We start from the raw sequence: 23,544 nt of genomic DNA on the forward strand, positions 1-23,544 counted from the left end.
TGACTTCCCAAGAGCCTTGAAAGTATTAAGGTTGGCTAAAATTCTTTGGCAGCTCCTTTGAATCAAAACTAACCCTTAAATACTGACGAAATTATTCCACCAGTCAGAAGTCTAAGGTCTGATAACTGCTACAGGAAAAGATGTGGAAGAATAAAACTCTTATCAACAGCTGTTTGCTATTTCCTGGCTCCAGACTTCACATCAACATGGCGGTCAAAAGTCACTGCTTGGCTGAAGGCCAAATGCTTGGGATATTTGGAAGCACGAGCCTGAAGCACCATCCACTACTTTGCATTATTTAGCCTTGCAGAGCCTCCTGAGATTGGTTTGTGCCAAAATGCTCTGTTTGTGAGGTTACACTGTGTTACCTCAAGGCAATGCATTTGTGTACATGGTGTTCAAACCTGACCAGCTCATTCACCAGCCCCAGTGTTAGAAGAGACTTTTTGGCTTGTTGGAGGGTTCTCCAGCACAGTCAGACTTCTGTTAAAGCAGCTAAAGAGTCAGTAGATAAAATTTCTATTCTTAGCTTGGCCACACATTTCTTTCATAATTTTGGGAACTGTTCATCCTTATTTTCCTACCAGTAAACCAAGGAAGACGATAATTTTTATTTACTCAGCCCATAGTCAAAACTGCCATTTTTATCTTTGGAAATAGAGTTCCAGAAAGAACTGATGGAAGACTCTGGATTTAACATAGAAATTCTGATACATTTATTAATAATTCTTGTGAAAAAAATCAAAAATTGGAGGGAACAACTTTCACAGCTTTGCACAACTATTTATATTCAGACTTTTAATGATCTGGCCTACCAAGAGATCCCAAAGGAAAACTCCAGCCAGGAATAAAAATGTCCTGAAGGGCATTTGCACCGTGCATTGCAATTAAGTGTGAATTGTATTAAGCCTTGGACACAGTCAGACCCTCCATGCCTTTCTAGTGGTAGCTACAGTCCAATCTTTGTGCTGCTCACGTGGTGGGTTTTAGGTGGAGTTTGGTTTCTTTTTCCCCTTCATTCTTGGGTTTTACTCAGAAGGGCAGTAAAAAGAGGGGCACCTACCAAAGATCACCAGTGAACAGTGATGCAACCTGATTTGGAAAAGCCAAATTAAGGAAATGTGGATTCCAAGCAGCATAGTTACAGGACACAGCTGAAGCCACAATAACAGTGGTGCTCAGAATAGATCATTCTAGATCAAAGAGTTCATTCAAGACAGTCCCATGTACTGCTAGGCACCACTTATTAAGTAACAGGTCTCTGTTCCCACTTCTACCCCACCACAACATCCCCACTCTGATGACTGCATCATGGGAATGACCCTGTTCAGCAACAACAGGCTTGAGCTCAAGGAAGCCCTTGCTCTGGAAACTCATTAGCACTCTTAAGACTGCTTTTGGGCACTGTTAGTCATGTCCAGCCCAGTGCAGCTATATCTTGAATACTGTCAAAGGCAACAGGTGCAGCTGTCACCACCATATAAATTAGTACCTCTCCACAGTATATACACATATTCCCACAGCAGAAGATGCTGCAGGGAAAAGCACAGTGCAGCATGGTGTCCACAGCATTTTTAATGCTTGTGCAAAGCACTCTGGAGAACGTGGGAGATAATCTCTTCCAGGTGAGGATGGCAGGCTGCACGGCCCCTCTGCAGACTAGGAAAATGGGGACCCCTTACAAATGCCAGCTAGTGCAGCACCAGGGAACAACCTCAGGTGATCAGCACAAAAAAATTCAAGGGCAAAATTGAGGGCTCTTTTCTTGCCCTAATGTGTAGCCTTCCTTCTATATTTCTGTACTGCCTTTATCCACCATACCTCCCACAAATACACACACATCATCTTCCTCACAAGAACACCACAATTCTTCCAAAACATCAATCATAACGTCACACTGAAAGCTATAGGAACAGTCAGCTTAAAAAAAAAGAAATGCAAACCTTGACAAAGAGGATGTGCAACGCGTTGCCTTAAACATTCAAAATATATCCTTAGTTAGAGGAAGAAAAGAAAGCAAAGCCAAAGTTCAGTCTTAGGGATTAATGTACCTTGTGTAGCTGGCCTGAGGGTTTCTCGGAAACAACACCCTTCCAACATCCTCTAGGGCCCTTCCACTTGCGGATGTTTGGCAGCGTTGGCTGGTTCAGCTCCATACAAAACTAGAGAGAGAAGAAAGGGGGGGGAACAAAAAAAAAAAAAAAAAAGATCAGCTTCCAAGGTTTTTTAAAAATTGCAAAATAAAGCACGTAGTAAAGCGCTGGTAAGAGGCACTGTGGAGCACAGGCTGTGCTGTGCTCTCTGCCCTCCCTGAAAGCTCACAAAGGAGGTGGTCTGTCTGAGCCACATCCCAGGCTGACTCACCCCCAACTTGGAAATAAATAAAAATTAAAATAACTTCATTGCAAATGCTGCGAGTAGAATGTTTCTCCCTCAGACCCTTTCCTTCCCCTCCAAAGCTACTTGATTGGAAAGGGAGTGCCTCTGTGCTGCTTCCAAAGATGTTGACTGTACCATATCCCATCCCTGGCAAGGGCTTCACAAACAGCTGCTGAATACTGCCAGGGGTCAGGAGGCCCCCACAGCATTGCTGGCTCCACTCCAAAAATGCAACCACCGGCACGATACAAGAGGAAGGGTGTAGGCCAAGCTCAATAGCTGGTGTTTTGGGGCTAAGGCTCCTCTGACTTTATGCCAGGGACATGTGCTTGAGAACCTCCATGTATGAGGGAAGTGGCTGCACACTCGCACGCAGTTCCAGCACGTCCCTCTCATGTTCCCCAGAGGTTTTTGTCTTCCTGGTCACTGTTGTACAGCCACAGCACTCAGACACCGTTATGTGTCCAAGCACATGGTCAGAGCTTTAGAGGCTGCACCGTAATACCCAGGTGTACAGATCAGGGATACTGTAACTATGGAACTGTGGAGAACCCCTGAGTCCACCTGGGTAACACCTTGAGACTGACATATAAATAAATAAATAAATAAATAAAAATAAAAAACACCCTGGAAATTCTGGAATCTGGAACTCACTGATGTGGACGATATGCAATACTTTTTGCCAGGAGTTTTAAAATAAAGCTTAACAGGAGGAGTTAGACTCCTTGGCAAAGCTGATAATGGCTCCAGAAGGGCTAGGCCTAGAAACCAGCAGGGATAGGCAGCAATCAAACACCCTGGCTGTGCTGCAGGTTCTGGCTGCGTGGAAAGGGGATAGTTAAAAGTCATCCCTTGTGAAAGAGCAACAGGGACTTCCACTGTGCATAATTTTGTTCTGACACTGGATAAACTGTGCTGAAATGCAGAGGCTTTCACAGTGGAAGACTTTCTTGTATCCAGAATGTCCCTCCAGATCAAGCAGCAATTTAACAAAGAAGGATTTTCAAGGCAAACAATAACTTTGTATACAAAGTGACTCTTTGCTGTGGGGCATCCCAAACACAGTTTGAAGAGCTACAGAGCTGCATAGATATAAGAATTTCCTACATAGGTACCAGTAAAATTATGGAATAGTTATTTTCATGTTTATGTTTCGATTCAAAAATGAATAAAATCTTGCTTTTGCACTGACTGCCTTGCCTGCAAGTTCAGCATCCTGGAGGCTGAAGCTGTAAGCACTGATTTTTAGGTACACACAACCCAGCCACCCTTTTTTGCCTCAGAAGGCCAAGAGTTATTTTGGCTGCACATCCAAAGCAGAAACACGTGGCACACCTTTTAAAACAGTTTTCTGACATGCAGAGGTTGGTTGGGGCTTCTTATTCAAGATGCCACACTAACATACCATGTTGTTGCTCGTTATGTACCTTCAGATAGTGCTGGGGCTGGGTGGATTTATTAAACAAGAAGGCACACAGAGTGTTTGCACGGCCTGGGAACAGAGCCCGGCTCTCAAATGATCACCAGGGGCTACCCCAACAAACACGATAAATCACAGCAGCAATAATTACTCATTCCTGTGCCACTCTGATGTCTTTGAACAGGGTGAATTTGGTGAATACGGTTTTTTAACATTTAAATAACTTAAATCAGAAAAAAAAAAAAAAAAAGGAGTTCAACTGTAACCTGACAAAAGAGTTAACTTATCTCTGGGTTGCAGCTGCCTAGAAAGTCCAGCCAGCACAAAGCACATGACAGAAGCCATCACTTTATTAAAAAGAGCATCTGCAGTTGACTAGTTTGAATAGTTTGTTTCCTCCAAACTGATTTTTTTTAAGGCCTTAATTTAACTTTGTGCAAACAAAAAGATGACAAATAAGATTACATGGTTTGTTCTGAAAAAAAAAGCCATCAGCCCATTCTGGGTATGGCTGCAGCAATGGAGAACTTGGCCTACAGCAGCTGACTTCAGTCTGTGCCCATTTTCCAGGGCTTACAGATTTTGAAGCTGTGACAGCATTCTTGCTGAGGTCATGGGGTTTTTTTGAAGCAAGAAGGGCATTTTTCAAATCATGTTGTTCTGCCCACAAAACCCAACGTCAACCAACATTACGCTTTCCCTCTTGCAGTAAAAATATACAGACAAGCTCCTAGCCCACAGTGAGAAGGAAAAAAAAAATGCCTTTTCTCCTTGCAAAGCTAAGTTAGACCTATGCCAATCCCTTTGAGAAGCAGTTCTTCAAGTGGTAGAGAAAAATAAAAATTAAAATCTCAGTAAATGAGAACTATTTATTTATTTATTTTATATTTTACCCAAATCCTCTTAACCAAAAAAGCTCTAGTTTTGTTTTTCTCTAGAACCTTTCAGGCTGCAATTTTCATGAAATTTAATCAGCTTCTTCATAACATGCTACACATACCGAGTCAAAGCTCACACACATACCGTAAGACGAACAGTACCAGGGCTTATTTACTTATGCCCTGTATTATAGCTATGCCACCACAGTTTCTCTTCCAGCTGGGTGCTGGTTTTTGTGGGATAGGCAGATAGGCAGGGAGCAGGAACGTGGTAACGCCAGGCTCCAAGGCATACTCTAAGTCTGTGCTCGTGAGAGGTCAACCCCCTTCTGCAAGGTACCTACCTGCCCAGTGGATTCAATGATCTTAAAGGTCTTCTCCAACCAAAAATGAGTCTATGATTCTATGACTGCTCCCATTTGGCATGCAAAGTGCCAACAAGGGCCACCACCGCAGGAACTGGGACAAGCTCCGTTGCTTTTACTCATCAGCAACACATCACTTTCCCAAGAAGGGAGGATCCAAAGACTGTTTTGTCACAAAGACATGCTCTTTGTCCACTCTGATAAAGAGCTGGCACTCATTCCTCCCAGCCTGTCCAGAAGCAGAGACAGGTACAGGAATGAACTTATAACTGGTATTGGATAAGAACAGAGGGCAGCTGGAGAAGCTGGAGAAATGCACATTGAGGAGGGATTGGAGAGAGGAAGGCAAGGAGTCTTGAATTAATTTGGGAGTGCGTAAAAGAACATATACTGGGCTGGCACATGTTGGAGGCTATGAGGAAGTTACAGACTCCCTAACACACCTACCTGCCTCCCCAGGACACTGCAAACACTGACAGTAAAACCATCTAACTTGTGAATAAAGTTAGATCTCTTCAAGCCCACTAGGAGAGCTGCCAGTGAGCACCCTGCAGTAGCCCATAAGCAGCTCTCACCACCTCTCCTGCAGGATGCCCTGGTTACTCTGTGTTTTATTATGGGGTGCTATTTGTGTATCCAGTTCCCTTTGTGCAGCAGGGCCATCCTTGACAGATGATGACACCACTCCATGCTGAACATTTTTGCCTGATTAGTGTTACTAATACCAGCTCTTGGGACCACCCTGAGTCAGCGACTTCTGTTGAGGTGCACCTTTTGCTCAAAAAGCTCCTAAACCCTGAGGAAACTAAATGTGATCCAGGAAAACAATGTCTTAGGGTTTAATAATCGTTTCAGACCGAGAATAAGAGCAGAGACTGTGAGAAGAGTGAAGAGAGAAGCAGCAGCGAGGAGGAGATTCCAGGGTCAGCCTGTTGTTATGGCACTGTTCATCCGGGTGCAGTAATCATCACCTGAACTTCAGAAAGGTACTCAAAGAAATTAAATGTAAGCTTTCAGGCCAAAAAGGGCACTGCAGTCAAGGTAAACAATAACCTGCTTCACCAAAGCAAAGGTGATTTCCATTCTTCTTAATGAAGAAGAGAGATGAGAACTAGGAAATAAATACTCCTTTCTAAATGTCACATAAACACAGTTACTTTTCTTTTAGTTAGCACTAGAGGGAGCAGGTTTAATGAGTACCAGAGGCGAGTAAGCGACTTCTATCAATTCCTTATCATCTCAGCTGGGTGGAGGTGTCATATTAGTAAAGATTTCCCCATTACCATGGCAAAAGAAATTTGGAGTCCAAGGCAAGGGCTGTTCTGTGTTACAGAGCATCTCACAGCGATGGATTTGGTGCTTCTGGAAAGGGTAAACAGAAGATCTCTAAGATAAACCACCTAAATTGTGCAGTGGCACTTGAGGAGAAGCTCCCCAACCCTCTCCAATAAAACTCTCATCCTGAAACATGGTCTAATATATTTCCCATGGAAGATACAACAAAATTGATAGTGGCTTCATGAGACCATCTGGCACTGCTCTTTTTTAATCCATCTTTTAATGCATACATGACTTCCCTGCTCCGTCCCTGTGTACTGTATAAACTAAAAATTAAATGCACATTACCCTTTCTTTATTCATCCAACTGGACTTTTATTATTCATTCAAGCAGACTTGAACACCCATAATCCAAAATCAATCTACCTCATACAGGATAGAGCTACAGTTGGGGCACCTAAGGAAGCCTGACTCAGAAAGTTGGGAGCAGAAACACTTACAAATATCTCTGAGAAGCTGAAATCAACACCTTTGGTTTTCAAGCAGAACTTCCTGTTTTGATACCAATGTTCCAGAAGCAGATTGTTGAGTTAGATCACATTTGGGAGTCAGAATACGTGGAGTTAAGGGGTGGAAAGATTTGTGGGTGCTGAATTTTATGGAACTGCCTATTGAGGTAGGGGTAGTAAAGGTCAGAGACTTCATGACTGTTGTCCTGGTGCGGGCACACATGATAGCACAAGGCAAGTCAAGAGGGGATGCCAGACACAGCAGGGCCAGGATGCTCAGCGCATTTCTGAAGCCAGATAACACTGAATCGACTTCCCATGGGCTGGAGCAATTTAGGAAGGGGACACAGAGGAGCATCAGGCCTTTCAGTGACATCTGGATTCTCCTGTAACCAAAGGTAACAGCACGGAAGGAAGCGTTATTGTGGTTAAAGGCTGAAACAGAGACTCAGCATTGGATCCCATTTCCCACTGGCAGGAGTGTTGTCTCAGGCCTTTTATTGCTTGTTTGCCTTTCTTTCAAGCATATCCTTTTCCTGTTTGCAACACAGTAAAAAACACACACACACACAAGAACTAGATGAATCCACTGCCATGGGGGAAGCACTCACAGCCTCTCTTCAGAGGAACCATATAAGTAACATGAGGGGAAGTTGGAGTGATGCTATGTTAAGATACAAGATTTTTCACATGCCCATTAAACTAGTCCCTTCTAGGAAGACTTCATTAAAGACTGCATAATGTTTATGGCTTGTGTGGTTCAAGTGCTGATATTATATAAGGGCAAATAAAACTTGGCAGGCAGATGGGGGTCCAAAAGGCAGATAATTATGGATGTTTTCAAAGGAGAACAACCCCCCTCCAGGGAATCAGTTTCCTTCTCAGCCATCTGTATATATCTGTGATAGAAAAAGTTTTCTCCTTCTCCATATTGTACATATTCTATGATGGAGTTAGAACTGAAGAAATAATAATAATAAAAAAATAAAAGGTTTAGGAGAAAAATTCTAGGATGGGGAAAAAAAAAAAAAAAAAAGAGGAACCAATCCACTGAAAGGGCAAAAGCCACAGATTTACTCATGGAAAGCTGGTCTACCCCTTTGGCCATGCTAGTGTGTCCTGTTTGTACTGGGTCATTGAGACCTGGGGCAATACCTTCCCACCCTTTACGTACTGGTTTCTTGTTCCTAGAACTAAACATCCAGATTCATGACTGAATAACTCCTTGCTACCTTCCATGTTGTTCACAAACGTTATCTAATGAATCCTTCAAAAAGATCCATAAACTTTGTGAGAGGTGAAATCAAGGTAAAGCCCTTCAGCAAAGCCAAATATTCAACACTGTCTTTCTTCAGAAATAATACAGTAACTCTAAGCACAGTCAATATCTCTACATACCTTTGTGTGCTATGGACATACAAAGTTCCTTTCTTGGCATAATGTGCATGCAAACTGGCGTCCCAAAGCTTGGTCCATCTGAAGGCACCTATGGCTACAACTCCAGATGAACTCACTTGTTTTTGTAGAAAATGTGCTGCTTCTGCTTCCTAAAGAGTATACCAATAATTCAGACACTCACAGAGGAAGGATTTCTTTCCTCTGAAGATCAGACTCTCACTCAGCTCCTAAATGACTGCTCCAGGCACCACGTTATGGACTGCAGAGTAAACACTTACCATGCTGCAGCCTCACCACCCAGCAGTGTTGAGGTGACCTGAATTCCCAGCTTTGCTGCAAAAAACACTACTAAGTTTACTTAAAAAAAGGAAACCAGAGGAGATAGAACGAGCAAGGATCATTTTTCAAGCCCAACTATACATACACTAGAAACTAAGTTGTCCAAGTCCCTCTGCCTGCTTCACAGGGGTTGTAATTGTGTGACTGCAGAGGGGTCCTGGTTGGCAAAGCATCAGAGGACCCCATCATTTAGGCACCCCTCGGTTTGGCAGCAGCTAAACGATGCCTGGCAGGATCGGAAAGCTTTTCAAACCAAAGGCATTGTTTCCCACATCAGGTTTCTGAGCCCCTTCATGAGCTTGACTCTCTGTTGAACCTGCCCATGGATGTGAACCCAGCTGGACACGCGCCTCCCTCCTGCTGCCGCTGCGTTACTCACCTATTGTATTTCATGAATGTGCGGGAAATAATTATGCTGATAAGCTTAACATTATCTCAGTTATCAAAAGTGTGTAATGGTTTGTTTCCATATACAAACCTGTTTGAATCAAATCACTTGTGGGTTTGTGTTTTTTTTTTTTTTTTTTTTTAAGTCCAGGTTTACAGGATCAGCTGGGGAGTGGTAGGAGCCTAAGTTTGCACTCTCATATTATTTGCTTTCCCTTTTTGGGTACTTATTTTGGAAAAACTTAGCAGTGAGTTTCTACACTGCCCTCCCAGATGAATTATAGCTCACCACAGCCAACCAACTGTTTAATTCTTTGTAATATCTAAGAGGAAATTACTTTCTTGAGCTTTGAATATATGATTAAAAAGCAGATTGTAGCCCATAAAATTCTCCTTTAATTAGTGTTCCCGGGACAACAATGCAGTTCATTCACTGGCCTGTTCTCCTACCTTCACCCTAAACAAATGTGATTATTTATATAAACAACATCTTTTTATAGATCTTCAAAAGGAAGACAGGGAAGAACCTTAGGTACAGAGCAGCAAAACAACAAGGGAAAGAGGCAATGCAATAACTCCTCAATACATTTTAAGTGCTCGGGCCACTAGCAAAGAATGATGGGATGCTCAGCTACCTATTGTCAAAATGGAATGCTCACTATCTTGCATCCAGTTTGGCATTTAATAGGAAGGTATCTTCATAGATGCTTGGTGGAAGTCTATGCTGCGCTTTCCCTATGGAAGAGTATGGTCATATTTGGCAGGCCTCCATGTAGGAGAAGTTTTGTGGGTTCTTAATTTCTCACATTTCCATTCACAAGCTGAGCTTTTAACTTGTACTTCATGGGACAGACTCATCTGGCAGAAGACATTTCCTGACTACTTCTTTTCCTACTCTTAAGGATGTTCTTTTTGTTTTTAAACATAACACAGGAATTAAGGCTCAGGAGGTCATGAAGGATGGGCACAAATCTTTGCAATTTATTCTTGAAGTCTTTTCAAGAGCGTGTTTTATTCTTCAGAAGTAGGCAGTATAATCATTAACAGCTATAATGACATGCTGGAGGACTGATGTGATATAAGGAAGAGTAAAAAGAAACCCTAATGACTATGAGGCTATCTTTTTCATCAGGCTGGTTTTATGAGAGGTGAGGGGTTGATTTCAAACACTTCCACTACGTTGTCATAAAACAGTACCCAGCTCAACTGGGAAGGTGTGCTAAAATCACAGAATCATGAAAATCACGAGCATCCACGCAGCAGTTGTTCGGAGACCTGAACTACGTGCTAATTTGGACTAGATGTAACGTACTGGCCAACCAGAAGTCAGTGGCTTTTCTTTTGTTTTTTGTTTAATTCCTTGGATGATTCTTTTCTCATGAAACTCGGGATTTGATTTCTCTGGTGCGGTCTAAAACAACATCACTGTGAGTACAACCTTACCCACCCAGGACTACATGAGGTGACAATGAGTTTATCAGAACCCAGACCCTAATATGGAAAGCAAATAGAAAATCATCCTATGAAACATGAGATACAAAAGTGATATTAAATAGTTTCTTTTTCACCAATTCAAAACAGCCCAAACAAATCATTCAGTGAGGTCTATCCATTTGCCATGACCTGAATCTCCTGATCTGCACACTGTCTTCAGCCATAGGAGAAGGGGAGGGAGAAAAAATGTGCTGATACAAAAGCAAAGCAAATAAAACTGAAAGAGAAGAGGTAAATCACAATATTTGAATGCTATGAATTAAGGAAAGCTTCTTAAGTATTTAAAATAACTAGGTCTCTTTCTATTCCCATGATAAAAATTTAGTAATCTCTAGGGGTGATGGCAAGTGAGTTGGGTGTTTTGTGGCTTCATTTCTTTCCTACTGTTAGTATTACTGTTTTCCCTAGCTGATTTACATCTCTACTTAGAGCAAGCATTCTTTCCCATGGGTAAGAACACAAAAACAAGGAAGAAAGAAACACATAATGTGACTCACAACCATTGACAGCCTCAAGTATTTATTCTTCCTTCAGGCATTGATTACACTGGCCTACAGAACACTGTGCCACTTTCTGTAAAGTTATTTAAATTGGTCTCACCTCCTAATCCATTCCTTTTTTTTTTTTCATGCTTATTATCAGGAGGATCGTTTCTAGGCTGTTAACATTAGGCAGTGTTATCTCACCTTTAAAAAAAAATAAATCTCATCCACCTGTTCTTTTTTTTTTTTTTCCCAGCTCTAGCCCTTAATTTAAAGAACCCAGTTTGGCACTGATTCCTCTCTGAAATAGCACATGCTTTATTTATAAGTTTGCATGAGTAATAATACATGGTTTTCTGTCTGTCCTTACTGGCATGCCCTCCACAGAGGCTACAGGACTGGTCTTGTTCTATGAACTTGCTTTGACTTTTGCCATCTTCTAAGAAAAAAAATCAGGAAAAGGGATTGACTAATGACCCCTATTACACCTACAATCCACAACCAAATCTTAATACCTGCCAGCACTTGTAAACATATATTTTTTGTTTCTACCTGTTCTGGAACATCAGATAATAATTTCATTATTGGGTGAACTTGGCTTTTGTTTGGGGATAAGACCATATGTTTGGGGATAAGACCAGACCTTACAAAAGAATCCCCAGCTGTTATAGCAAACAACCTCCATACCACCACTGTTCAGAGAGGCACACCTGTGCTTTAGGGAAGAAGGCACCTCATAAAGGACGGAATTTTAAGAGAATTTGTTTTCTTTGTAGCTCCCTGTGGTGTGTACAGCATGGCTTCTAGCGTTTTGTTCACTGAAGTCCACTGATTATCAGAAAATAGATGGGCAGTGCAACTAAAGAGAAAAAGCAATCCAGCCAAGATCAAAGACACCAGAAATTCTAGTAGATGAAAGCCTGTACTTCTGACAGAGAGTTTGCAGTTGAGGGGCCTGAAAAGACAAAGTAGTCAGAGGTCCTCCTGCAGAAACCTACTGAAATCATCATGGAGCTGTAAGGTCCACCAATACATCTCCTTACGCTTCTAGCCATCTAGATCTCTCCTGGAGGACAGAAAGGAGGAAAATACGAAAGGCCAGAAGCAAACACTGTATAGCTGCAGCATGCCTAAGTCAGTTTAGTAGACAGGATAACACTGAAAAAGCCTATCAACATAATTTCCAGCTCTACTCAGACAAAACTAATTCCTTCCCAATAACAACTATACTTCCCTTCACTCTTAGCTTTTGTGACCCCAGGGGATGAAGTTTGAAAAAAATTTATACTTTGCATTCCTGAGTATTACAGGCACTCAGATAAACAAGCAAGACAAGGGACAGTAGGGAAAATACATGGAGGGTTGTGGGAAAGCAAACGAGCAGAGTAATAGGGACTAAGGTGAGAAACAGAATTAAAGTTAAATCAGCTGGACAATTTGGAATAACCTCCTTTTACTCTAAGTGGTTAATCATTGACTCCTTGGTGGCTTTGAAAGAACAGGGCAGGAGGACCTACACCAGCTGATGAATCACGCAGAAGTCCATCCCGGCTGAACTAGGCAAAGAGGATGATAAAAGAATTGACTCCACCCATCCTCTCTAGAAATGGGGAGCAGAAAAATGAGGCAGTGACAGGGCTGGAAGAAACCGAACAAAGGTCCCGACTGAGTCAATGCCCAAGTCAACATCTTCTTTTCCTGTTCTCTGAAAGCAAGACTGCTGTTTCCTTATCTGACTCTAGAGGACAGCCAAACGTACTTGGTTTTCAAAGGGGTCAGCTGGTTTCTGAAAAGGATAGTTCTAAGAACAGGCAGCAAATATAACTTCTTTACAGCAACTGATTCATTCATTGCAAATTGCCTTATGATCTTTTTTAACCATCAGCTCAAAGCAAAGCAAGATTGCAAGATGGGGCTCACACTGTACAGGAGGATTATGGCAATAAAAAATATGCACATAAAGACTCAGTCCTGAACCAACTGCATTTCTGGTGTACATGTCTGCTTCAGCCAAAAAAAAAAAACCAAACAAAAAACCCTCAAACCAAAAATCACATCAAATGCACATATAACCACATTTATATCCACGGAAGCAAGAAACCATGTTATCCCTGCAAATGGAAAACAGCACCTCTCTTTCAAATACAGAAAAGCTCCTAGGGATAACCTTTCACAAATAAACAACCTGCTCTGGTTGGAGAGGGATTTTATAAAGAACAGAGATTACAATGGGCTTAATCATGATTAAACACTGATCTGGCTCAATCTACTCAAAAGCAGACAAAAGATAAATAAAAACCTCCAGCAGATGTATTTCATACTGGAAATTCTGGAACCTCAATTGACGTCACACTTTTTATGTTCTGATAATATCTGGAGGAAACAGTGCACTGGATCAAGAAAACAAAAGCAAATTTTTAGTTAAAATTCTCCCTGTACTGTGTAGAAAGAAAGCGGTTACAGCAGGGAATGCACAGGGCAGCTCAGCATTTTACAAGCCTGTTTTTGACTGCAGATGAAATTGCACTATCAGAGTGATGCCACTAGAAAGAAACAAGCACTCCATTTTGTCCTCATCTCCTAGGCCTTACTCTGTAAAAATGGGGAACAGTACTCAGTGCATTTCCCCTTAGGCCATAATTGCTTCTGATCAATGGAAGGCATGTTAAATTTCTTTTAGTAAAATAACACCACCCCTTCAGTATCACACCAGTTGTGGTTCATGGATTCCTCAGGTACAGTATGAAAATTCTGCGTGATGGGACAGGGCTGCGTTTAGCAAATATGTCCCAAATACAGACACCTGGTCTTTCCTGCAGCCAAGGAAAGACTTTCAATCCCTCTTGATTTGTGACTTCCAAAACTTCTCCAGTGAAGGTGAAAATCCCCATATAGACAGTGCAAGTCTACTGGTAATTACTTTGTTCTTTTCATCGACCTCTTGGACATAGCTCACTTTGTCATCACTGTCACAGGCAGACCTTAAAAGTAAAATTTACCCTGCTTTTCAAGCTGCAAGTTATGATCAATTGCAAGAAGATCATCCATAAGCAAAATCAAATTTCTTACCCAATTCCTATCATCCTTCAGCCCACCCAGTGTTTCTCTCTCTGATAGATCACTTCCAACTTCAAGCAGAATAATCATCAGTTTGCAGATGAATTCCACACTTTACAAACTGCAGCTCAGAATCACATGATTTACATTTCCTGGATAAGAAGTCAAAAAATGTCTCTGTCTACAGAGTCAAGTAGACAGTCCTTTCTCATCTTGAGTTACTGCAGATGCAGTTACTCATGAATACACAAACAGGAAAATAATGGGTTATTGTTGTTTGTTCCCAAAGCAGGCTTACCTTATAAAAGGGATCACTAAATTGTACAGATTATTTAACTTTCCTCTATAACCTGCCTCTGAAGGAGAAACAAGCTCAAGAGCCCCTGTTAATACCTGAGAGGTGCAGGGAGGAATACTTGACAGAAAGCAAAGAATATTTTTATTTTTCTTACAAGATGGATGACTCTTCCTGCACAACCTACTGGCATCAAGCACAAATGAGAACAATTGTTCTGGTGTACTTGTTGCCTATGGAATAGGACTAGAGATTTAAAATGCTAAAACAGCAACTGATGTGAAATGTCACCCGGCTAGGCAGTTCGATCTGCTAATTACTTAAACAGATTTATTTGTCAACTATAAAAACAGCATGTTCCTCAGGAGAATTATTTTTTCCCCTTCCCCAAATAAACACAATTAACATTTGCCAAGTAGAAGTCTTCATCTGCAATTAAGGATTTCCCAAAATTAGATCAAGTAAAGTACTCAAAAATACACTGGGGCAAGAGTGTTTCTGGGAGTCTCTCCCAGAGCGGTGCTTCTGGAAGAGGAAGCGATGTTTCATACAGATCTTGGCACCAACAAGCCTGCATGCCTGAGATACTTCTTTGTAAAGCCTGAGTGGCCTTGAACCCTCGTGGGGACGAGGCTGGCCCGACTGCAAGCTCTCCTGTGGCATCTTGCCATCTGTGTTCTTTACTGCCCTCGGCAAATGGCAGCAAACCTTCTGAATCGAAGGCATGCAAGTAATGCGATCCCACAGCAGCTGGGGCAAGCTCGGCGAAGAGGCAGGGGGAAGCAAACAGATCGATTTGAAGGTTCAAGGTAAGACAAAATACAGGTAAGCATGTGCTTGGTTTTAAGCTGCTGGTAAGACCGCCCACAGGGAGTCTGTGGCAGGGTGGGTCTGATGGGCCACGGCCAAAACAAACACAAACAAGCCCATCTCTGACCCAGAACTTTCACTAGGTAAACACGGTTGTTCTTCTTGTGTGACCTAGTTTGCTGAAATAAATTATTATTATTATCTTGTTCCTCTTAACAAGCGTGGTGCTGGGGTTCAGCTCCACAAGCAGCACCCCAATCTGTGGTGCTTACAGGCACCCATGGCTCCCCAGAAAAACAAACCAGTTGATGAGCAGCATCCAAGGGTCAGTCAAACTTGTCCCAATCTAGGATGAGCTGTAATTAAACTCTGGCAATCATACCTTCTGTCTTGGCAACCCCAGGCATAAATGCCGCCAAGTGTGGTAGATCTTTGGCTTAAAGGGGCCATTTTGGCACAATTTGCCAAAACATTAGGGTTTAAGAAATTAAACAAATAGAGTCTTTGCATGGCACAAAGCTCCTCACAGTGCGTTCAGTTTATTTTCAATGGCCAAGGTGGGAAAAACATTTAAAGACACTTCAGTACCTAAGATAGTCAGACTGGCACGAAACCCTTTTGCAGTAAGAAACCAGCAAATCTAGGACATGCAGCTTTTGAAGCAGAGAAGCATTCTGCTACACCAGAGCAAGGCTCTCCCAAAGGGGAAAGTCTTTCCACAGAGGGTTCCCATCTTCTCAAGATCCCAATGGTTCAAGCAGCCTGCTCCAACAGTCTGCTGCTTCACGTGCCTCACCCCACAGTCCATCTGTGCTATGCATGGCCAGATAATTTTATGACGCTGTCTCAAGGCCCTGGTTCTCCAGAGACTCACTACAAATGCACTTAACCTCAGTGTGGTTTGATTTAATGGAGCTCATCTGCAGCACAAACAGTAGTATGCCTGTAGGTCTTTTCAAGGGGGCACTGCTCTTCAACAGTGGGCTTCTACTCGCTCTGGGTTTCCATGCAAGTGTCAAAATATACAACAACACTTTCAATGTTGGGCATCAAATTTTAGAAATAACAAAGTTTCCAAAGTTCAAAACCATGTATGACACACTGGAAAGTGTCCCATAGGAAAAATGCTTTTAGGCTATTTTAGGTTCATAGCTTTCTTAAAGAAAACCTCCCTTCAAAACCCAGAAAAAAATTATCTTACAATGAATATTAAAATATTATCATTTAATAATATTCTGTATACCTACAATGTAATGTATTCCAGCATCATAATGCTGATAAATAATGAAGTAAGAATCAAAAACGTGATAGCACATGTTCCCAAAACCTGACTCTGCAAGCAGGCTGGACAAGGGATTTGGTTCTAGTCTATGTTCTTTTTCCCCCTCCTGTATTTAAAAAATAAAGACAGCAAATTTCTTTGAACTTACATAATTCCACCCTGTTATTTTACAGAGAGCTAAACTGGCCTTTTAAATTCATTAAGCTTGGCATTGTATGAAAGAGGATATCAAATATTCAGAGAGCTCAATTTAGAAAGATCATTTTTCTGAGGCTGAGCCTTTCTGAAGAGCTTCCTGCACAGTTCCAGACAATGCCTCAAACAGCCATTCCCACCAGGCTGAGGTTACTTGACCTCACCAGGCCATGTTTTTGGAGGCATTGGGCCAAAGGGAGGTACCGGTCCGATGGAATGGTGAGAAGTCTACAGGGTGTGAGGTGCTAGAGAGTCCAACTGCTGCAAATGACGAAAATTTGTGAAAATTGACCTGTTTTGCACAATGAGTGGTTGAGAACCGTGTCTTCTTTGCACAGTGTTATATTAGCTTTTCAAAACCAGGTTGCACAGAGCCCCATTCAACCTGGCCTTGAACACTTCCAGGGTTGGAGCATCCACAGTTTCTCTGGGAAATCGGTCTCAGTGCCTTACCACCTTCACAGTAAAGAATTTCTTCCCAATATCTGATCTAAACCTGCCCTCCAGGGTACTGCTGTGCTTGCAGTACCTTGGCTGTGGAGCAACACCAGGTTTTATCATTTACTGCATATTATTAAGCATTGCTTACCCCAAGCTTGTTGTACAATCAGAGAACATAAAAAACATGTGGTCGGCTTGGACAAAACATATCCCTTCTGCATTCATGCACTATGCAGCTAGTAAGACACCTTATTTTATGCTGCGTGATTTTCCATGAAGTTAGGAAGCACGACAAACACAGAGGGCTTTAAGAGCTTAAATGTGTTGCAACGGTTGTATTAGAGATATTTTTAAATACCTTTTCCAGCGCTTCTCTGTCAACCAGCTCCTGGACAGCCAAAAGCTTGATACTGTAAGAAAAAACAGCGAGAAAAAAAGAATTAATCACCCCATTGCAAGTATTACAGAAGCACAAGTAACAGCAGAACTGAAGCTCTCCTTTTATCTTCTCTCTTCATAAAGAGATACAAGACATGCTCAGAATATAACAAACCAAAGCAACAGAGACAGTGTTACTTTGTTTGCCTTGAATCAGCAATCCTAAGCAGGTATCTTGGTTTCCAAATTACAAGCATATCTGAATTCGCCACAGAGAGAAACTGCATTAATCACTACTTTTTTAATACCCCAAAATAACACCCAGAGGATCTTCTGAATGACAAACACGGAAGAATATTCTGGACAATTCTATCGGTTTTAGTCAACTTCGCTCTTCAGTATCAACACGTTTCTACAAGTCCTGTGACAGTCATTCCCAAGGATTTGCAATATTATATAGGAGGTACAGTAATTAGGACAACCCAGCTGAAGAAATCTGAGGGAGAGATGAGGGAAATGAGCATCACTGTTTGAAAGTAGGGTAGAGAGATAATCCATGGTTATTATTCTTGTAATGCCCTTTGCTGATAAACCCCAAATTTCTTCACCTATTGCATTTTTCTAAGTTTACCTCTAAGGGCTAAATCCAGCACACTGAATTTCATTCACTTCAAAAAGATTATTAGGAGTTACTCAAGCAGGATTTGGGCCTGTAAGACAGGCAAAATCACAGTAAAATCAGGATATATAAAAGAACCTTGTATAACATCTAATCTTTCATAGTCAGTTTAACGAGTAATTAGAAATCATCCATCCGCCTTCAACTTCAGTTACTTGCACGTGTCCCTGTGTAGTGCAAAAGTCCAATCTTTTTCATGCTAAGGAATTTCAGAAAAAGATTTTGTTGCATCCCTGTCAAGCTGAAGGGCTCACAGGAGGGGCATGAACCTAAAAAGCACTGCCAGCAGGTCAAAAGAGGGGATTCTTCCCCTCTTTGCAGCACTGGCAAGGCCAGACCTCACACCTCCCTATCACTGGGCACTTCCCATCGAGGGTCCACAGCAGCTGCCTTGGCCAGAGAGTAGAAGGGATTAACAGCACTTCTACTTATAGAGCTGGGCATCTCCTTTAGGATGTCACAGTTGAGATTCAGCCCACCTAAAATTTACGTCTCTACAGCTTTGGTGCCTACTTGCATTTAGATTCACCATACAGTTTCATGAAATGAGAGAGGAACCTCACTGTCCCAGGGTGGTTCAACCCACCTATCCTGGCACCATCCCCTTAAGTCTTCCCACAAGGGCAGAAGTTGCCATCATGCTGCACTGCCCCAAGCCAGGCTTACAGAAAGCTGGCAGGCTTTTTACTCATGAAGTAGACCTGTACTGCAACTCCAGCTGCTCACTTTCCTTACCCAGTCTTAAAACCAGTCACTTAATATATTATCCTTGGACTCCAGAGGATAATTTCCTTTACTCAGGGATACAAAAGCATTTCCATGGCAATAGAATAATGAAATGATGCATATAAATATTGTTTAAATGACTTTCACCACCCTGTAGACATACAGAGACAGTATAGTTAAAAGCTTATATTCAAGACAGTGTGAATAGTCAACATAGAAGTCTGCCAAAGGATATACAACAAAAAGTTTTATTAGCCTTTCAAAACTTCAGAGAAATATTGCAAAATTCTTGAACATCCACTGGCACCTTATATGTTAATTATGCACATTCATCCTGTAACAGCAGCTGGCAAAGCATTGCTGTATTCCTATCCTTCTACTGCTTTCCACTGCAGGTGGAAACACACAGCCTAACCCCCTAAACACAAATGTGCTTTCACTTTAATGGACTTCTAGTTTACAGATGTCTTCAAGGCATCATAAAAAGCCTCCATCCAGTGGATTATAAAATAGCCCCAGACAACAGATTTCCAGTCTGCAGAGGCTGTAATTACTAAGACAGAGTGGGTAGAGACGGTTCAGAAAACAATGGGATAATCAGGAAAATGAAAAAGGTATTCCATTAAAGCCCAGCCACTAGAGTAGCAGGGGATATGCAACTTTGTATTACTGTTTGGTGAACACACTGGGCTGCACACCAAAGTTCAGTTGAACTGGAAGGCACTGAGGGAAAGTACAAAGCCAGTACAAGGTATTTTTAAAACATATTTTCCTTGCAATTCTGCCAGCATGCAAAATAAAGATGGGATGGGCACCAGGCAAAGAAGGCACCTCCATTTAAAGAACACCGCAGTATTGTGCCCAACTCAGAAGAAGCCTAGTCTGATGCACCTTAGAGAACAAAGTCCAGAAACAGGCAGGGGCAGTGCAGCCACAATCAAGACCTGGCTCTGAATTTAGTGGTCACCCCTTCATTTTTGATGACCCATCTGTTGCAGTGCACTTCGGAAAAACACAGGCCGGGTGAGACAGAGGTGGGCTAACACACACATGGAGGCACCCAGGATGCTCACGGCTAGCTGGGCTGCTGCAAAGACAGCTTCAAATCTGTGTGCATACAGTAAATTCTAACATTTTGCCATTCCCATCTGCAAGCTGGACAACAGTATGGGTTTTGTCATGCAAATTACTTTTGTCTTTGTTCAAGCTAGAGACTTTTTGATTACTTAATCAAATCAATCAAGGCTGTGAATGCTTCTACCAATTGACTCATTTATTTCTAGAATGTTATTTGTGATTTATCTGACACTCAATAGCTTCAGAAGAAACAAGCAGACTGGCCTAAATGGAAGTACCATTCCCATTAGAGATCATCACCCTATTGTACAAACCTACTTTTCTTCCCATTTACACCGTAAAGCCCCACAAGAACTTTTTCAACAGGTATGCCTTTAATTAAAACAAAGTATACAGGGTCACACAGAAGCAACTAATGAAGCAGGGAGCAGCAATCTTTTTATTTTATTTCATTATGTAACAGAGGTGCTGTGCTCTTGTTCAGAGGTGCAGAACCCATACGAAGGGTTTACATCCTGCAGAGGTATTGCATATGCAGGGCCAGAATCAAATATCAATTCAAAGTTGTTACATGATTTGCAGCAACACTGGTTTTATTCCTGGTGAGAAAAAGACTTCCTCTGCTGTTACAAATTGAGAGATCAATGTTTGCCCAGTACTTTACTCTTTTCTCCTCAGGTGACACCAGGTATTTTTATTGGGTCAAAACAAATCAGCAAATGCAAATATCAGCCTTTATACAACCAGTTGCAAGATCCTTCTTTCCTTAAAGCACCATCATAGATGCTGTCTCTGCCCACTGGATTACAGTCCACCACCTAGAAAATTGCTTTTGATAACCAGTTATTTACTGCTATTTCTTCCAGCAATTCCAAGTAACATTAGTATGTGCTACTTGATGCAATGTCAGCTTGGAAATGCAGCTTCTTTTAAGGCTGCTGCTTTGGGTGTCTGGTGTTTCAGAAAGAAATCAGGTTGCTTATTTAAGCATTACATCAGTAATCTTACAACCACTGAGAGCAGCTCATAACTTCATTTGCTGTTTGTAGTTTTTGTGTTCACCAAGGATTTCAAAGTAGATGAGAATAAAAATCTCAGTGACTGAGAAAGGGGTGGAGGGAAGATCTCTAATAAAAAAAACTATACAAATCTCTAATAAAATGCAAGGAGAGTTACCAAAAGCCAATACTGAAGCCCAGGTTCTTGCTGCTTCAATATGACACTTCCATGCTCTTTTCATATATCCTTGGCATAAATTCTTTCATCCTCACCCACATTATGCAAACATTAACTCACGAATAAAGTCTTAGAAAAATCATATTTCCCAAATAAACCTGTTGTTTCCTGGAGAGCCTGCTCCAACCTACCAGCTTTAAAATATAGTGGTAAAGAAACCTGTAATGTGAGTAACTATACTGACTGGACAAAAACAGCCCTGCTTAAACCTGAAACCCTACTAAAAATACTAATGGGCTCAATTACTTACATGATCTATTTAAACAAAGCTATTGAAATTAATATCCTGTCACCCCAGGCACACTCAAAATACTTGAAAACATGCAGTGATCAGGATGAAGGACTCTCCTCCAGCAGTAAAAATATGCAAACATGATGTGCTGTCAAGGAAACACATGACTCCCTCTTTTTTTGGCTGCGGGTGATGCACAGCATTCTCCTCTAAGGGAATTCCTTTTGGTTTCCAGAAGATTAGTCACAGTGCTGAGCAAATGCCTATAGCTACAGCACACTTCTATGCCTCAGGGTAGCATTGTAATCCTTTCCTCAAAGTCTTCTAACTTTAAAACACTAGGTTACCCTCTCTAATCACACGTACCCAGAAATAATGTAAGTCTTTTCAGCAATCTTTTGCAGCATTGCAAATTTGCCAATGGGTCCCTTGCTGGTTGTGCATTCCTATTCACCATAAGCCATCATGATCACATTTAATCTGCATTGAGCTTCACTTCCCAGCTTGAGTCCACATTGCCCACAAAATCCCATCTGCTCTTGCAGTAGGGAATGTTGGGGCCCTCCTAAGAACCACTGCAGGATCATCTGCCTGCAAACCAGCGAAGCGATGGCTCTGCAGCAAGGGCAGATGGGATGGACTGAGGCCACCGCACAAGGCAGATCCTAGATCCATCCATGCAGAACGCACCTGAGGTCGTCACTTGAGGGAGAGAAGCTGCTTCCTCCAAAACCAACTAGGAGGGTGTTTTAGGGGTAGAGAGGTTTTAGAATTACAGCCAGTTTCTGGACCACCCCTGCACAGAATTAGAATTGCAGCCAGTACAGACACGGGTCACTTGGCCGCTGCTGTCAAGAGAGTGTCTCCAAAGCAGAGCCCTGCATCAACACGCGCAGTGACCCACGCCTGCTGAGCTGAGCGCAGCATAGAGTGAGGTTCCCATTCAGCACAGAATCTAGTAGTTTTGATTAAAAGGGAAAGAGGAGGAAGTGAGGAAAATGTGAAGCAATAAGCACAGCGATCAGAGAGTCAGCAAAGTGTTTAAGCGAACACTTGGCCTCACAACGGTGTCCTACGAACACTTGGCCTCACAACGGTGTCCTACAAATACTTCAAGATGCAGGGATGCAGGGCAGCTGCCAAGGTAGAGCAGCAAGACCTCGGCTGGAAGCTGGCACTCCCCACGCCTGGGACGCCTTCTTAGCCTGAAAACAGGTCATGCATGGTGAGTCTCCAGGCATGCCAGCATAGTCCCATTTTCCTTCTCTTTCCCTCCTCAGGCCTGAAAGCAGAGCTCCCCGGACAATCAGTGCTTCCTGTCTTCCACCTGGGGTTTGGTACAGCATGTGGCTCATTGCCAGGCATCACCAACCCAGATGTGTCATCCAGCAGCAACACGAGCTGCGGATTAGTCTCAATTTGCTTTGCAAGCTTAAACATCTTTGCTCAAGGCCTGAGTTTTTCCAAAAGCCTCATGCTTTCTATTAGCCACTGCATAAGCCTAAATTTAACATCACCAAGAAATGCCATTTGACTTCTCTTAGTTTTGTCTCCATCGTCAGCATACAGCTGTACCAAATCTGACTCACAGACTTTATTATAAACAGCCCATGCAAAAATCACTCAACACCAAAGCATCATTTTGACAAACATTAAATAATTCACTTCTCCCTCCCTTTTAGTCAACAAAATTTTCCTCTTCGTTCTTAAGACCCCATAACCACATTATGGCCCATAGTGAAGTTTTATGGATGACTTACATATCCAAGAGTAGAGCGTGATGGACACACATAACTGAAGCACTTGATGAGAGACTCACATTAGAGTTAGTTAACAAAAAGAACAAGGCAAGACCACTTGGGTCATCAAATTTGCAAGCTAAAAATGTATTTGCAAATCTTTCAAACTGGCTTTATTTATAAATCAACTCTGCTCTAAGAGATGGGCATGAAACATGAGAGTTGGAAGAAAAACAGAAAAAAAAATGCAGTTGAGCTGTGCTAATGTTACCTGGTACCTGAAAGGGAGCCCTCCCCATCAGCTTGCTGCTCTCACCTTGGTCTTCAGCTCTGCTTTGCACCACAGCTCCTCATTTTCCTTTGGCATTTGCCAGATGGCTGCGTGAGTAACAATAAGGATGGGGAAGCTACCAACATGGGTATGTGTTCACTGTGAGGGCTGTGGTGTGTCCCTGCTGCAGCCAGCTG

At 42.1% G+C, this 23,544-nt stretch overlaps 1 protein-coding gene across 1 annotated transcript in view; it reads right to left on the reverse strand.

Annotated features, from left to right (window-relative positions):
- Positions 1-23,544, reverse strand: part of EEPD1 (endonuclease/exonuclease/phosphatase family domain containing 1) — a 62,339-nt gene that overhangs the window by 10,695 nt on the left and 28,100 nt on the right. Inside the window, exons 2-3 of the mRNA XM_027892057.1 lie at positions 17,368-17,419; positions 2,052-2,162 (exon numbers count right to left, since the gene is read on the reverse strand). Of these exons, the coding sequence (XP_027747858.1) occupies positions 2,052-2,162; positions 17,368-17,419 (163 nt within the window). The remainder of the gene's footprint in view (positions 1-2,051; positions 2,163-17,367; positions 17,420-23,544) is intronic.

Source organism: Empidonax traillii, unplaced genomic scaffold, assembly GCF_003031625.1.
Source record: "Empidonax traillii isolate 1590-97213 ecotype Southwest subspecies unplaced genomic scaffold, ASM303162v1 scaffold14:size4059594, whole genome shotgun sequence".
Classification (NCBI taxonomy): Eukaryota; Metazoa; Chordata; class Aves; order Passeriformes; family Tyrannidae; genus Empidonax; species Empidonax traillii.